Raw genomic sequence first — 16,008 nt, forward strand, 5'->3', positions numbered from 1 at the left:
GAATTTTGTGTTTCAAACTAACAGTAGCGACGTCATTAATTTTGTTTTTAAATGTTTAGTGTCACATTACTTTCTAACCGAATTGTTGTGTGCAGCACTTTTTACAAAACGGAAAACAAACTAATTCAAAAAAAAAAAATAATACTAAAATTTTATTAAATTTCCAAACATATTCGAATATTGAGAGTAGGCTATTGCATGACTTTTCTTTTTTAAATCTTGATTAACACTTCGAATGTTTATTAAGTTCAACCTTTAGATAATAGGCGGATTTAATTTTTTTAATGTTTACTTGAGTTTCGGTCTAGTGAAATTTATATTTACACCCATTGAACAGAATATTCAACCGGTTTTGAATAATTTATATTTCATCTACGGTTCAGTCTTTTTTTCATATATATAGCAATTGAATGCATATAAATAACTTGCGATTTAAAAGGGTACATGTAGATACTTTTTTGTGGCATGGTAGTTGTTCATGTTGATTTTAATAATATAATTAAACGGAAATAATTACACAAGAATGTAAACACAAGGTTGTACGTGAAATACTTAAGTGCTTTAACAGCGAAAATATGGTGGATTCGAAACGCATAATTTCGTGCAAACAGTAAACTTTTCTGACAGGATATATATAATTGACGGCGCCATTACAGAATAATACGCTTACTTAGTTTGCAATTAGTAAAACTGCGAACAACATGGAAGAACCTGTTATGGCTTTAGTTAAACGTCGAGTTTTGTATATTGGAACTTCGGTTTCCTTAGAAACATCAGATGGACTGGAAGCAGTACAGAAACCATTGTGTGATCGGTACCCGGTAGGTGAAAATGATCAGCTAGTTGTCCAGGCTATAGAAACTAATCTTATTGTTCTGAATACTGGTTTTCAAATTCAGTTTGTCGAGGAACCTGGTGCAGTTGTCTTTTTCCCGTTTTCTTCATTAAAATTTTGCGCGGCGGTCAGACCGGTTACAGAAGTGAATGCCCCTTCAGGTGAGGTAATGACAAAATTTGTTTCTTTAAATTCAGAACTGACATCACAGAATACAAAAAATCCAGCAATTTTTACTGCAATAACCAGGCATACCAACGGGAAGACATTAGAGTGTCATGGATTTATTTGCTCATCCGACAAAGATGCATTAGATATTGTCAAGACAACTACAATGGCGCACATTAGGATGAGGCGAAATACTGCTATGCGTGATAAATAAAAACTTAGCTAGTTGAACTAAACATTTCACGCTACTTATCAAGACAAACCCGGGCCCGATTAATACTTATTGTAACAGTAGTGTTATGTTGTTATCTTGCTGTAAAATATTTTGTTATTGTGTTCAGTATAAAGTATGTAATCAAGAGGAATTAAATTGTAAAATAATTCAATTGTCCGAATTGGTCTCTAACGCAAAGTGAACAAATTAAAAAGGGGGAATTTCAGTTAAGAACCTACTACAGAGCTGAGTAACTTTGGCACCTGAGGGCCAATTCCAGCTGCAGCAGTGTCAACCCAGTTCTACAGGGAGTCAATTGATCATGGTTCCATCAAATTGCCATTACAGCCGATTGCATTGAGTTTGTAGCTAAATGATATTTCTTTGGTTAGTTTGCTTTATGCTGAAACCTATAGTCATTATTACGTAAGGTAAATTATCATCCTTTAAGAGTAGACTAGTCCGACAGATAACCAATCTATCCGTCTGTATGACTATGCTACTTCGAAAGGAGGGTAGTATACCATACCTAATAATGACTTCACGGTTCAGCTATCAAGCAAGCTAACCAAAGATATTACTTTTAGCTACACATTCCATGCAATCGGCTGTAAAAAAAATGATCGTTTACAACAAAGAATGATAATGAATAGAAAACCAATGGTTTGAAGGTGTTGGCATTTTTGTGCAATCTGTGGTGCTATACATTTTAGTTATATCAGTTTGTGTCTGTATAGTATAATAGTTTTCCCGTTAATGTATAAAAACTTGAAAATTGACGACAACTTGATAATTTGAAATTATTTTTGCCATGAGTGCCTTGTTTGGTAATGGATCAACACAAAATTGAACAAATTATAACCGCTGTAGTTCTGTTTTAAAATGTCAAGTATCTATATACTAGTATAAGATTTCGGATAGCAGACGCAAAGTGATGCCAGTTGAGATTAAGTTAAAGTTAAAGAATGTGGATAAAAAATACAAAGTAATAATTATATAACATTATACCCAGCATATTTCCCAATGTGTTAGAGCCTGAATCCTATACCTGGTAACGGTAACTTTCCCAACAGCCAGTTATCTTTCACGCACTAATTATGATTGATTGTGACCAAGTTTGATATAGATATACTTGAAGAACAGCATTAGTGCATAAGTCAAGTTGTAATATTTTGTAGTTAAAAACAACCCCGAGTTGTGTGTCTGTTGATCAAGTTGACTGACAATTTATGTCAAATAATGGACAACAAAAATTCATTTCTGCTGTAATCTTGACCGTTTGACCTAATTTTGCTGTAAGACCAATTACATATGCCCTGATCTGATAGATGGCTAAAGATATTATCCAAACACCAAATTTCCCCCAGAATGTCATTCTTATTATAGTCACTTTGATCTTGATCAACTAAGTCTATCAGTCACTCCTACGACCTTGACCAAGTACTTTCACAATTAGTAGTATTTTTTCACTACAAAGCACATTAACCGACACAAATTGGTAAAGGTTCAAAAATTTGGTTAAAAAATGCTGATAATACAAATTTTCGGTAAATTTCCCAAAAGTACTGTAATTTTGATTTTAGACCTACCGGTGCGTTTTACAGCAAAGATATGTGGCTGGAAATATGATCAAAAGGTACCCCCTCATTTCTGTCTATCAAAAGCTATGGAAAACTTGACATTGGACCTTTAGTTAAAGAGTTTTTGTTCTGTGAGGCATTATCAAACACAGTTTGGTAAATGTAAAAAATACATAGAGAAACCTACATTTTAAACGAATTTCAGTGTACCAATAGCTACTGTGACCTTGTTGTTGACCAAAGATCAATTGAGAGAGGTCTCTTTCATTCCCTGCAAGTTAAGTATAAGTTTGCCATATGTTTTATAAATAAAATCCAGAAACCCAAGCCTTGCCAAATCTTAGTCCATCAATAACTGGTGTGACCTTGACTATTGACTCCAATAAAAATAAGGTCTTTCTTATCCTATAAGGCATTACAAGAATGCACACGCTGAAATTTCTCGCCTGTCTAAATTCAGTAAATTGAATTTACACTGAAAGTCTGTAACATGAAGGTTCTACTACAATTATCGCATAGACTTAACATTATCAGATGAATCAGGCCATACAGAAATGTACAACTTACACCAAATTTAGTTCACCTGTTGCTTATAGTATCTCATATACTGACAAAATTACTAAAACTTATCATTGGTCAATTAACCATGAAAATGAGGTCAAGGTCAGATGATACCGTCTTAAACACCTTACAAACGTTGCATACAACAAACATACAGTTGACCTAATGCCTATAGTACTTAAAAACAGACCAAAATACAAAAACTTCACATTGACTAATGAACCAGTGATAATTAGGTAATCATGGTAATGGTCAAGGTCAAATGAAACCTGCTCGACTGAAATGAACACCTTACAATCATTCCATACACCTCATAAAGTTGACCTACAGCTTATTATCTCTGAGAAACGGACCCGATCATGCAACTATAACTTTGATCACTGAGCCATGCAATGAGGTAGTTTAGGTGAACCCTACCAATCGGACATGAAGGCATTGCAAGGAACCTGTATACCAAATATAGTTATCCTACTACTGGTACTCATAACAATGAGGAATGCACATGGCAATTTTTTTTCAAGCAGTTGCTTAACCATAAAAATGAGGTCAAGGACAATGGACATATGGAAACTTTGTAACATAAGGTATCTGCATATAAGATATGAAGCAACCAGGTCTTACCTTCTTAATTAGTTAGAAAGTTTTTCTTTTCAATTGTTTTACATTTGTCATTATGGTGCGTTATAAAGGTTGCTTTGTGGTATGTGTTTTGCTCACTACTGACGGCAATACAGTATTGTAAAGTTGCTAACTGTCTGCATCAGTTGTCTTTTGGCAGTCATATCTTCTTAATTTTACATTCATTTACAAATAATGTATGCATTCTTTAGATAACATCCAGTAAATATGTTGTTTGTACTAGACCACTAAAATACTAGCTCACAATTTAAGTCAGCAGGAGGACATGTTACTCTACTTGACAACACTTTCTTATTTTTATTAGTAGACATGGTTTATTCATTCTCCTTTATGGTGTATCATTGAAAGACTAGAAAAGCAAGCAAACAATCATTTGGAAGTTTTTGGTTTGACTTAGCCTTGTATCAAACAATTTTTCTAGCATTTAAGGTCAGTATCATAACATGCGACAACTGCGGAACTGAGTGATTCATGCAAAACTATAATTTATTGACAACAACATGGCAAGCTTAGCTGTTGAATTTAAAATCCTTTTAATATGCCTTGCAAACATTCTACAGAATTAAATTCCATGTAGTCCAATAGACTAATACTCATACTTGCATGATAAGCATACCTGAAACTGTCACGTTTTGCAGGGGGTTTCTTCAATGGAAGCTCCCAAATGGAAATTTTGAAAGAGCAATTTAGGACACAATAGTTAATTTCACAAAGGCTAAAGGCTTTAAAAAAAGTATGAAGAGGCCAAAAAACAACATTAAATACATTTGAAGGTCCACACAATTTGATTATTTGCAGAAAAAAAGAACTCAAACATTTTCAGCTTCATTGCTTTATTTGTCTATTATAAGCTGTCAACGTTAATCAATTTAGAGCTTTAACAATATATTACATAATTTGAGAACTACAGCTTTATCTGTTATAAATTGTTTATACAGGCAATTACTTTACTACCTTGATAAAGCTATTTTTCTTGAACTTGTCTTTCTATCAATGGATTATTGCACATTCCATAATTTTTGACAATAGTTAGAAACTCTATCATTATAAAGCACTTTGTACAAGAAGCAATTAACTTTTTCATGTTCTGCTGAACATTAAATGTTCATAAACTAACAATAAAAAATTAATTCAACAATCAAATAACTTAATTCCATAAAAATGTTAAATATTAACTAATTTATTGCATTTCAGTTTTTAATTTATATACAGAGCACTTAATTATGATATGATATTCATCTTCTTTCACAGTTTGGCAAACTTTTCCACTACTGCGTCTACTGAATCCCTGAAAGATAGATAACATCACTTTAAAGAGAACTATAAATGAACATAAGAGGAGTTGGTATTTACATTACCTTCTATTTTGTACTTTTAACTGGAATATTTTTAAATGAAGCAACAATAAGTTTTTTTCTTCATAAAAAAACATAAGTTAATGCACAATTGCACATTTCATGAAACAGTCCTAATTAAAATTTTCAGTTCAAGTTACATTTCACAGATACTTCCTTACACGTAGAAATGAGTAAATCCATGTTTTGCTTTGAGGAACATTAAAAGTTAAAAAAAATCTGATAAGAAAATAAAATAAGTGATGAGCTAGATGTGGTCTGATAAATTGTTCCACATTTTATTCCTTTTTTATAAAAAAAATGTAGGAAAATTTTAAACATATGTCAGCAGAAAATTAACAATAACAAGAATGTGTCCACAGAACATGGATGCCCCACTCACACCATCATTTTTTATGTTTAGTGAACCGTGTAATTTGGCATTACAATTTAGAAAGATCTTATCACAGGGAACTTGTGTAATAAGTTTCAAGTTGATTGGACTTTTAACTTCATCAAAAACTACCTTGACCAAAAACTTTAACCTGAAACAGGACTAATGGACGCACAGATCAGAAAACATAATGCCCCTCTACTATCATAGGTGGGGCATAAAAATAAGTTGCCTTAACTTTTACTTCTCCAAAGCAATCAGAAATTTTTCAAAGTCATAAAATAACTGGGGTTGGGGTGGAAGAAAGACTTTATTTTAGTTACTCTGCCAAACATTTTTTTTTACCATTATTATTTTCTTTAGTTCTTCTGTTATATTTCTAAACCAAATTTTTAATTGCTTTTAATTGCCCTAAATGGATTCTAGAAGAAACAATAATACCAATTGCAATTCATTAATCATTCATTTGGAAGTAATAGTGGAAAAAATAAAAAGCTTCAAGTCTAAACTAACTGTATTTCTGCCTTAAGAATTTTCTGTCCTGCATACATGATCTCTGCCACTTGTGCTGCCACTGGGTCTGTTCCTAGAGTGGCTACAGCTACAACCTCATCACCTCTGAAATGTTTTAACATAGCTATTATTGATTGGTTACACTGTAGGAATAGGTTAAATTGTACAAATAGATATACTCAGAACTTATAAAAGTAAACCAATATAGGTCAAAGTAGTGGTCTTCAACACGGAGCCTTGGCTAACACTGCACAGCAAGCTATAAAGGGTCCCAAATATTAACTTTTAAAAGATTGTTCTATATGTTAACCCCACATATATTCTTTAGCATTTAACCTCTGACAAGATGTCTTTCCTGTTTTATTTTTCATCTTAACAAAGGTTGTATTTTTTCCTCTTTGTTATGTATTTCAAATTCAGACATTGAAGTTCTCTGAAGTCTCACTCAGTCTTCAGATGTACTGAAAATGTTATCCTCTATATACTAGTATTAACTATACACCTAAATTTTAATGCAAGTAATTCATCTGACCTTCAACACCTTCTCAATAACTTTGCATAATTTTTGAAATGATAAAGCAAATTATGAAAATTTTAGTCAAAGGGAGATAACTGTAGAAAAATATTGTAAGAAATTGTTGAATGACATTTAAAGATTTTTGTTATGATAATTGTTGTGATTTGGCCAGTTTCAAATGAGTGAAGACATTTTCGTTTCAATCAATTGCATTCAAAATTAAGTTGGGGCAAGGGAACATTAGTTTATGATGTCTTCTGAAATATGGAAAAGTACTTTTTAAAATAAGATTTAAATAATTTTATTGGAAAGGACAGATCTTATTTTTTAACTGTTCAAAATACTGAGAATATTCTTGTAGCATGTTATAACTGCTGCAAATAAAACAAGTGAAACTGCGAGCTACTGCTCACTGATGATACCCCCACCGCAAGTGGATAATATTAATAGTGTAAAAATATGCAAGTGTTCGGTAAACAGGAAGTTGTCGAGTGATGAATCTGAAAACGCATCACACTGTATAGCTGACTTATAAAAATCCTGAAACCAAATTTCAGAAATCCTTGTATTGTAGTTCCTGAGAAAAATGTGACAAAAATTTTTAACTTGGTTATTATGTGTAAAATCATACAAGTGTTCGATAAACAGGAAGTAGTTGAGTGATGAATCTGAAAACGCATCACACAGTATAGCTCGCTTATATAAATCCTGAAACCAAATTTCAGAAATCCTTGTATTGTAGTTCCTGAGAAAAATGTGATGAAAATTTTCAACTTGGCTATCATGTGTAAAATCATACAAGTGTTCGGTAAACAGGAAGTTGTCGAGTGATGAATCTGAAAACGCATCACACGGTATAGCTGACTTATATAAATCCTGAAACCAAATTTCAGAATTCCTTGTATTGTAGTTCCTGAGAAAAATGTGACGAAAATTTTTAACTTGGTTATTATGTGTAAAATCATACAAGTGTTCGGTAAACAGGAAGTAGTCGAGTGATGAATCTGAAAACGCATCACACGGTATAGCTGACTTATATAAATCCTGAAACCAAATTTCAGAAATCCTTGTATTGTAGTTCCTGAGAAAAATGTGACGAAAATTTTCAACTTGGCTATCATGTGTAAAATCATAGTGTTCGGTAAACAGGAAGTTGTCGAGTGATGAATCTGAAAACGCATCACACGGTATAGCTGACTTATATAAATCCTGAAACCAAATTTCAGAAATCCTTGTATTGTAGTTCCTGAGAAAAATGTGACGAAAATTTTCAACTTGGCTATCATGTGTAAAATCAGACAAGTGTTCGGTAAACAGGAAGTTGTCAGTGATGAATCTGAAAACGCATCACACGGTATGGCTGACTTATATAAATGTTGATACCAAATTACAGAAAGGGTGGATGTGTAGTTCCTGAGAAAAATGTGACGAAAGTTTCATGGGACGGACTGACTGACGGACTGATGGACGGACAGACTGACAGACAGAGGTAAAACAGTATACCCCCCTTTTTTAAAGCGGGGGTATATTTTAAAGCGGGGGTATAACTAGATATTTAAAGACATATCACAGCAACTCTGTAAAAGTATTTCATTCAGTCAGCTTAATATGTACAGTAGTAAAGGGAAGTAATCCAGATATTTTAGATAAACACTATAAACTAGAGCAGCTAGGTGGTGTTTGTGAGATTGCAGGTGGTGGTTGCATCAACAAATTGCTCTCTTAAATTAATTTTTGTGGAATACCTAACACTTAATAGATAATGCAATAAGATTATAGTCCACAAAAACCAGTTAGTAATAAAGTGCTTACTTTGTATAGAATGCTGTAAAGTTAGGTGCATCCAGATCACCATGAACTACAATGTCATCATAACCAAAACCATATCCTGTAAATACAAATATTTATATATTTTAATATTTTATATGGAAAGAGACTTAGGTGATGAGGTAGCTTAGCACTAACATTGTACTACTCACAGGGTTTAAGCTAGGATTTTGAGGGCTTTAGTCACTTTTGCGCGCTATTAAAATCAACCTTATTTTGTGTAAAAGCAATGGAACAATGATGTATATTAATACTAGCTTCATCTTTTGACTTAGTCAGATTTTAAGGGATTGAGGCACCAGCTTGATTGGCAGTTAATGTATGATTTGACTGTATTGGCCATTATTATGAAAGATTCTGACATGGAATCCAGAAATTTAGTTCACAATTTCTCTTCAGTTTGTTCCAGGGGTCATTCCTGATCAACAAAAGTTGGATTCTATTTTTTTTTTAAACAAGGAATCACAGCAGAAATTAATTTGCAATGATTATTTCACTGCATAATTATTATCCTTATAAAACGTCTAAGTCGATATTTGGAAATCATTTCTATCAAGTTGGAAATGTATAAAAATCCTTTCTGGATCGATTATAATGACTGAAAGGAGGTTGTAAACAAATCAACACTAGATCACGTTTACTACTTTCGGTTTTAAAATGAAACGAAAACGGGAAGTGACACGTGGATAATAAATTCAAAACGAGTCCGGATTCATCAGGAAATTATCATTTTTCGATTTAAATTCCTTTAGTAAGAGATATATATTTGTCTCTCTCGTTTAATTGATTCTAAATGATTTCGTATTTTACGTTTTTAATGTCTATAAATAGTCAAAGGAATACTTTCACGCATGCGTAGAACACAATACAGGAAGCACCTGTTTAAAACATTTTCTCGTGAACTTTTTGAATAAAAACATTAAAGTTCTTTATTTTAGAAAGTTTTTTAGGAAAATTTAAATCAAATATGACGAAAATGCCTTCGAATGACGAATCTACGACAAACTATCTTCAGATTGTGATCGTTTGGGAAATATTGAAATTCAAATGCGAACTGTCCGGGTTGTTACATTTTTGATTAAATGACGAAATTATACTCCTGGTTGTTGAAATGCCGACTGACTGATTTTCCTGGGGAAATAATAATGATGGTCATTCAATTATGGGGTTAATTAATAAATAACGGATAAGTGACCCATCTGATGGCGATAAGCGGATTAGTTGTAATCACAACTTGAAACACCTGTTGAAAATGTTAATTACCTGGAGGTCATAAACTTGTCAAAAACATGAAGACAGGTAGATTTATAGTTTTTATTGCGAAATTCTTTTTACACTTTCAAAATTAAAGTGACGAAATTGATTTGAAAAACTTTCGTCAATGAGAAAACCCTTTCGTAAAATACGAAAGTGACGAGCGCTAGCAAAATCACTGACTACTCAGCAGACATTTACTGGTGCTGGGGTTACATTCAACATGTGTTAGTCCCAATTAACAGTAATATTTACATAAATACAAGTTAAAGGGTATATACATAAATGAGAAAGTATATAGACAAGAAAAAAACCTTTTAAAATGACACTTTTTAGCAGTTGTTTGTACAATTTGTCAAGATATTAATAGTCTATAGCTACTATGAGGCTTTTATGTGCAAACTTGAATCATATGAAAGAATTTTTCTGCCAAGTTTGTTCTCATTAACTTCAATAGTTTGAAGAAGTTGCAAAAAATTCAAATTGCAGTTTACAGGGATTGTAAAAGCCTGATTACTGAAAAAAATCAGGGCATATCTAGGTTTTCACTCTTCCGAAATTCATAGTTTTGCTTGTTGTGAAAACTATCTTAATGCCAATTACTCTTTAAAAAACCAGTAGAGCAAAGTCCTACTTTATGTAAAATTACATTTGCATCTAGTCCTCTTTTTCACATCCTGAACCAGAAAATAGGTTATTTGTACATACTTATTAGTTAAATATGTATCTTATGCTCTATATGCTTATATCCTTATCAATTACCTGTGTATCTAATGCTCTTTTTGTACATCATAGTCCAGAAAAATGGCACACTCTTTACATCTTCATTTTTCTCCAATATTCCTAATGCAGCTGCCTTCCCTTTAACAAACAAAAGACAACAATATGGTACAGACTTACAACTTAAGTATTTTTTGTTTGGAAAAACAAAATATAATAGGATAGTTGTTACAACCCATTGACGACAATCTAACCAATACAGATAAAAAAGTGTAGAATATTTAAATGTCACAGACTCTAAATTCTAAAGCACTCAAGTTCACATGTAAATTTTGTTGCTTAAACTTTACTCTTCTCAGCAGTGAAGGACAGATGTTTGTTTGTTATTTTTACCATATGATCATGGTAAAACAATGTGTTATCGAGTTTTCAAATAGATCTTAAAAGGCCAACACTTGGAACTTAGTAACATAACGAAGTATCATACTCTGAATTATAACTTAAAATGCATATTTATAAGATATAAAATTTTTGCCAGCAGTATGTTATTTCAAATCTAATGTGTGTCTATGGAAAGAGAACAGGCCAGGACTAAAGTCCTGGACAGCACAAAACTTGTCAGATCTTTGTAAGATTATTAACAACTTTTCTGCTCAAATTCAAAAATCTAAAATATTTGCTGTTGTCACAAAGAGGAAGTTAAAAATAATAATGTTGACCATTTTATGAACCATACATGTCAATTAATGAGCCAGATGTAATATATATTTCCTCACCATGTGCATGAGCCATCTGCCAATGTTGTACATTAACTTGCTGGTCTCCTGCTGTGAATAAGGGAAATTCTACAATATCTCCTGCTGCATAGATACCTTCAACATTGGTTTTCATGTTCTAAAATAAATTTTCCAATATCTTAAAATATGTAAAACTTTGATTATGACAATTTTCCTGTAATTTGTATATTGATTTTGACTAACAAAATTGTTTCATAAACACAATTTTATTGTGATACTAGGTTGTTGGGATTGTGGTATTGGATTTGGCATAAGGCAGGTGTAAAGTGTCAAATGTGAACGTTTTAACCCAAAAATGGAATGATTTTTTTTTATATCGGAACTCATGTTCTTTATAAGAATAGAACTATTGTGTAAAAAGTACAAATAAAACATACATGAAATAAATATCTCTTCATGTTATTTTATATAAATTATTCAATTCTTACAAAAAAGTCATCTTGAAGAACCAATAAATTTTAATGATGATTATGAAAGTATTATGTACATTTGTCCTTTTTGATCTTGATGTAAGGACAGGTTACTTTTCATACAGGAACTTTAAGCAACCATCAGGATGAGCAACACATATCTCTTATCATTACCTATCTAGTTTATTCCATGTGCTATTTATACTTCACAGGATAAATGTCTCACCCATACAGTTAATTTTTCTATTCTCTAAAGTTTTAAAAAAGGGCAGACAACTCTTTACCTTATCCACTGGAATGAATCCTCTGTTTGTCATTGTAATATCAGAATCTTTCAAAAAGTCTGTGGCTGGTACAACACCTGTGTAATAAAAGAAAAGTATTATTATGTGAACTTCTAGAAAGAATTCTGTAATGTTTATTAGGGTAGGTTATTAATTTTGGCCAAGCTTTAAATCATGATAGCTTTACAATGTACACCTAAATGGTTGTGAATTATAACACCCTATAAATTGAATTATTATCACAAAAGATAACATGAGCGTCCACCATTGTTTATTATGACATGGCTCTGCCTCAATAGCCCTATGTTGGCCTCTTGTTCGAGAGGTCATGGGTTTGAACCCTGTTTAGGTCAAAACAGACTTCAAAATTAGTATATGCTGCTTCTAAGCTTAGCACCTGTGGCTCTTTTTACAAGGCAAGATAACTTTTTAGTTTAGGACATTGGTACCTACCAATATATGCCTTGATAAGATCACATGGCAGTTGTGTACGTTGGTACCTACCTACACCTAATATGGCAAGATCATATGGCAGTTTTGTACATTGGTACCTACCTACACCTAAAATTGAGAATGGAAATGGGGAATGTGTCAAAGAGACAACAACCTGACCATAGAAAAGACAACAGCAGAAGGTCACCAACAAGTCTTCAATGTAGCGAGAAATTCCCACACCCGGAGGCTTCCTTCAGCTGGCCCCTAAACAAATATATACTAGTTCAGTGATAATGAACGCCATACTAAACTCCAAATTATACATAAAGAAACTAAAATTAACAAGAATGTGTCCAAAGTACACGGATGCCCCACTCTCACTATTATTTTACATGTTCAATGGACCGTGAAATTGGGTAAAAAATCTAATTTGGCATAAAATTAGAAAGATCACACCATAGGGAACATGTGTACTAAGTTTCAAGTTGATTGGACTTCAACTTCATCAAAAACTACCTTGACCAAAAACTTTAACCTGTAGCGGGACAGACGGACGAACGAACGGACGGACAAACGGACGCATAGACCAGAAAACATAATGCCCCTCTACTATGGTAGGTGGGGCATAAAAATCATACAAGACTAACAAAGGCCAGAGGCTCCTTACTTAGGACAGGCACAAAATTGTGGCGGGGTTAAACATGTTTATGAGATCTCAACCCTCCCCCTATACCTCTAGCCAATGATGAAAAGTAAACGCATAACAATACGCACATTACAATTCAGTTCAAGAGAAGTCTGAGTCTGATGTCAGAAGATGTAAGGCCGTTTTTATTAAATAAGTTGGTTTACGGATCCGCCGACCCGAATTTTCGCTAATTCAAATAAAAATAAACGCACATTTGTCCTTAAAAATTATTTCCGCCGACCTCATATTTCTCGATTTACTAAGAAAATTTTAAACAGAATTTTTGTGTTTACGTTTCGTATTCTGGTTCCTATTACTGCATTAAAAAATCGTTAACCAGTGCACCGGAAACGTGACTGGTAAGCTTTCCCCGACACCCAAAAGCGAAAACAAGTCGCCCTCTTCTTGACGATACTCGCTTTCAGTCGCTTCCGTCATCGGACATTTTCAATTTTTACCAAGTTGATGAAACATCATTTTTTTTATTGATAATTAAAGAAATTAAGACATAAACGGTTCATTATCTTAAGAAAAGAGGCTGAAGCATTGTATTTGCAGTGTGTAGCAGTTTATTTGATAAAAAATACAACTTTTTATCACCTCGAACATTTTTGCAAGTTCCGGTGCTTGTTACTCGAAAACGTACATCAACCTAAATTTCGGCGGTAAAATAAGTTTGTTACTTCATTTAAACGTGATAAAAGTTGCCTCTAGTAAATGTTTAATCCATTTATTGAATTAAAAACGTCATGTTCCTTTCCAAATAACTTGTCAAACATCGTTTATTTTTGTAAATTTTCTTGCATTCGTCCGCCATTTACCGATTCCTAAACTACGGATCTGAACCGGACCAGCTAAACCGAAATCCGTACTTTTACAATAATTATTACGGACGCACGGATGGAACAGCTGACAGACGAATATTGACCGAAAAGGAAAAAATTACGTATTTCACATGCATTAAGAGACTTTTAGTTACATCTAATTGATTGGTGTATATAATTCCCTATATTTTTTATGTATTGAATTTGTTTCAAACTTTATTAAAGTTGCTTAACTCTGAGACTATTACACTAGCTAATATCAATATATTATGGCCCAGCTTGAATTATATATTTTTTGATGAGAGACACTGAATTTCATACTTAAGATAGTTTTGAATTAAATTGTAATTAATATATTATAATTTCTTTACATTTTTCAAAATAAAAAAATTTTTTTTTTAGTGCTAGATATTAAATATTTAGTTGGAAGTTTCTCACAAGAACCTAAGCAAAACTTTTAATTTGAAATGTTACTTTAATTGTATACTCAGATATGAATTGAACAATATAAAAAGAACATTATTTAACATATGACCCTTTATACTATAGTAAAATCCAAACATTGTAGGGCACCAAGCGAATGAGCACTTCTCTTTCAAATCTCACCACTTCTCCCTATCAGTTTCAAAAAGAAAAGTCACTTCTCCCTATAATTCTGAAAAAGTGTGAGCCCTGCTGATATCCGTAAACCAAGTAAAAAAAAAAAAACTGGAAAGATCTAGTTTAAATTTATTTTTTTTCCCTCCTCCTACCCTAAGTTTTTTGGGCTGATGTCCGTAAACCAACTTATTAAATAAAAACGGCCTAACCAAAGAAAATAAACAAAATGACAATAATACATAAATAACAACAGACTACTAGCAGTTAACTGACATGCCAGCTCCAGACTTCAATTAAACTGATTGAAAGATTATGATTTCATCATATGTCTTGATAAGATCACATGGCAGTTTTGTACATTGGTACCTACCTACACATAATATGGCAAGGTCACATGACTTTTTAGTACATTGGTACCTACCGACACCTAATACGGCAAGATCACATGACTGTTTAGTACATTGGTACCTACCTACACCTAATACGGCAAGATCACATGACTTTTTAGTACACTGGTACCTATCTACGCCTAATATGGCAAGATCACATGGCTGTTTAGTACACTGGTACCTACCTACACCTAATATGGCAAGATCACATGACTGTTTAGTACATTGGTACCTACCTACACCTAATACGGCAAGATCACATAGCTTTTTAGTACACTGGTACCTACCTACACCTAATATGGCAAGATCACATGGCAGTTTAGTACATCTGTACCTACCTACACCTAATAATGGCAAGATCACATGACTGTTCAGGACATTGGTACCTACCTACACCTAATACGCAAGATCACATAGCTTTTTAGTACACTGGTACCTACCTACACCTAATATGGCAAGGTCACATTACTGTTTAGTACATTGGTACCTACCTACACCTAATACGGCAAGATCACATGACTGATTAGAACACTGGTACCTACCTACACCTCATATGGCAAGATCACATTACTGTTTAGTACACTGGTACCTACCTACACCTAATATGGCAAGATCACATGGCAGTTTTGTGTCATCTGACAATACAGCTTCTGTTGCTCTGTTGTCATTTCCAGTAAATTCTTTGATCCCTTTCTCAAAATAAAACTTCACACCTTGGTCCTCATGTAACTAAACAAAATATATGTATTTTTTTAAATACAGTTTGAATCTGTATCTTATCAAAAATGACTATTTATGCATTTATAAATATTTGATGGTTAATCTGAGCTTTCACTTAAACAGTAATTACAATTAATAAATACAACTAAACATAAATAGTTATTTGAAATAAAATTTCTCTTATTTAAAATGAAAATTGCATTACATAAAAACTAAAAAAATAACCAAAAACTTCAAAATGGAAAACAAACTGGTATACAATTTATATTACTATGCATACATAGACATTAAAAGCTGTAAATATG

General features: G+C 32.8%; 1 protein-coding gene across 4 annotated transcripts in view; it reads right to left on the reverse strand.

Moving 5' to 3' along the window:
* Positions 1–4,813: 4,813 nt before the first annotated feature.
* Positions 4,814–16,008, reverse strand: part of LOC143076117 (apoptosis-inducing factor 3-like) — a 52,075-nt gene continuing 40,880 nt past the window's right edge. For all 4 annotated transcript variants that reach the window (XM_076251771.1, XM_076251769.1, XM_076251770.1 and 1 more), the window contains 7 exons: positions 15,577–15,712; positions 12,048–12,124; positions 11,333–11,450; positions 10,599–10,697; positions 8,568–8,643; positions 6,239–6,343; positions 4,814–5,285 (listed from right to left, as the gene is read on the reverse strand). In XM_076251771.1, the coding sequence (XP_076107886.1) occupies positions 5,243–5,285; positions 6,239–6,343; positions 8,568–8,643; positions 10,599–10,697; positions 11,333–11,450; positions 12,048–12,124; positions 15,577–15,712 (654 nt within the window). In that variant the 3' untranslated portion in view covers positions 4,814–5,242. The remainder of the gene's footprint in view (positions 5,286–6,238; positions 6,344–8,567; positions 8,644–10,598; positions 10,698–11,332; positions 11,451–12,047; positions 12,125–15,576; positions 15,713–16,008) is intronic.

Source organism: Mytilus galloprovincialis, chromosome 5 (assembly GCF_965363235.1).
Source record: "Mytilus galloprovincialis chromosome 5, xbMytGall1.hap1.1, whole genome shotgun sequence".
NCBI classification, from domain to species: Eukaryota; Metazoa; Mollusca; class Bivalvia; order Mytilida; family Mytilidae; genus Mytilus; species Mytilus galloprovincialis.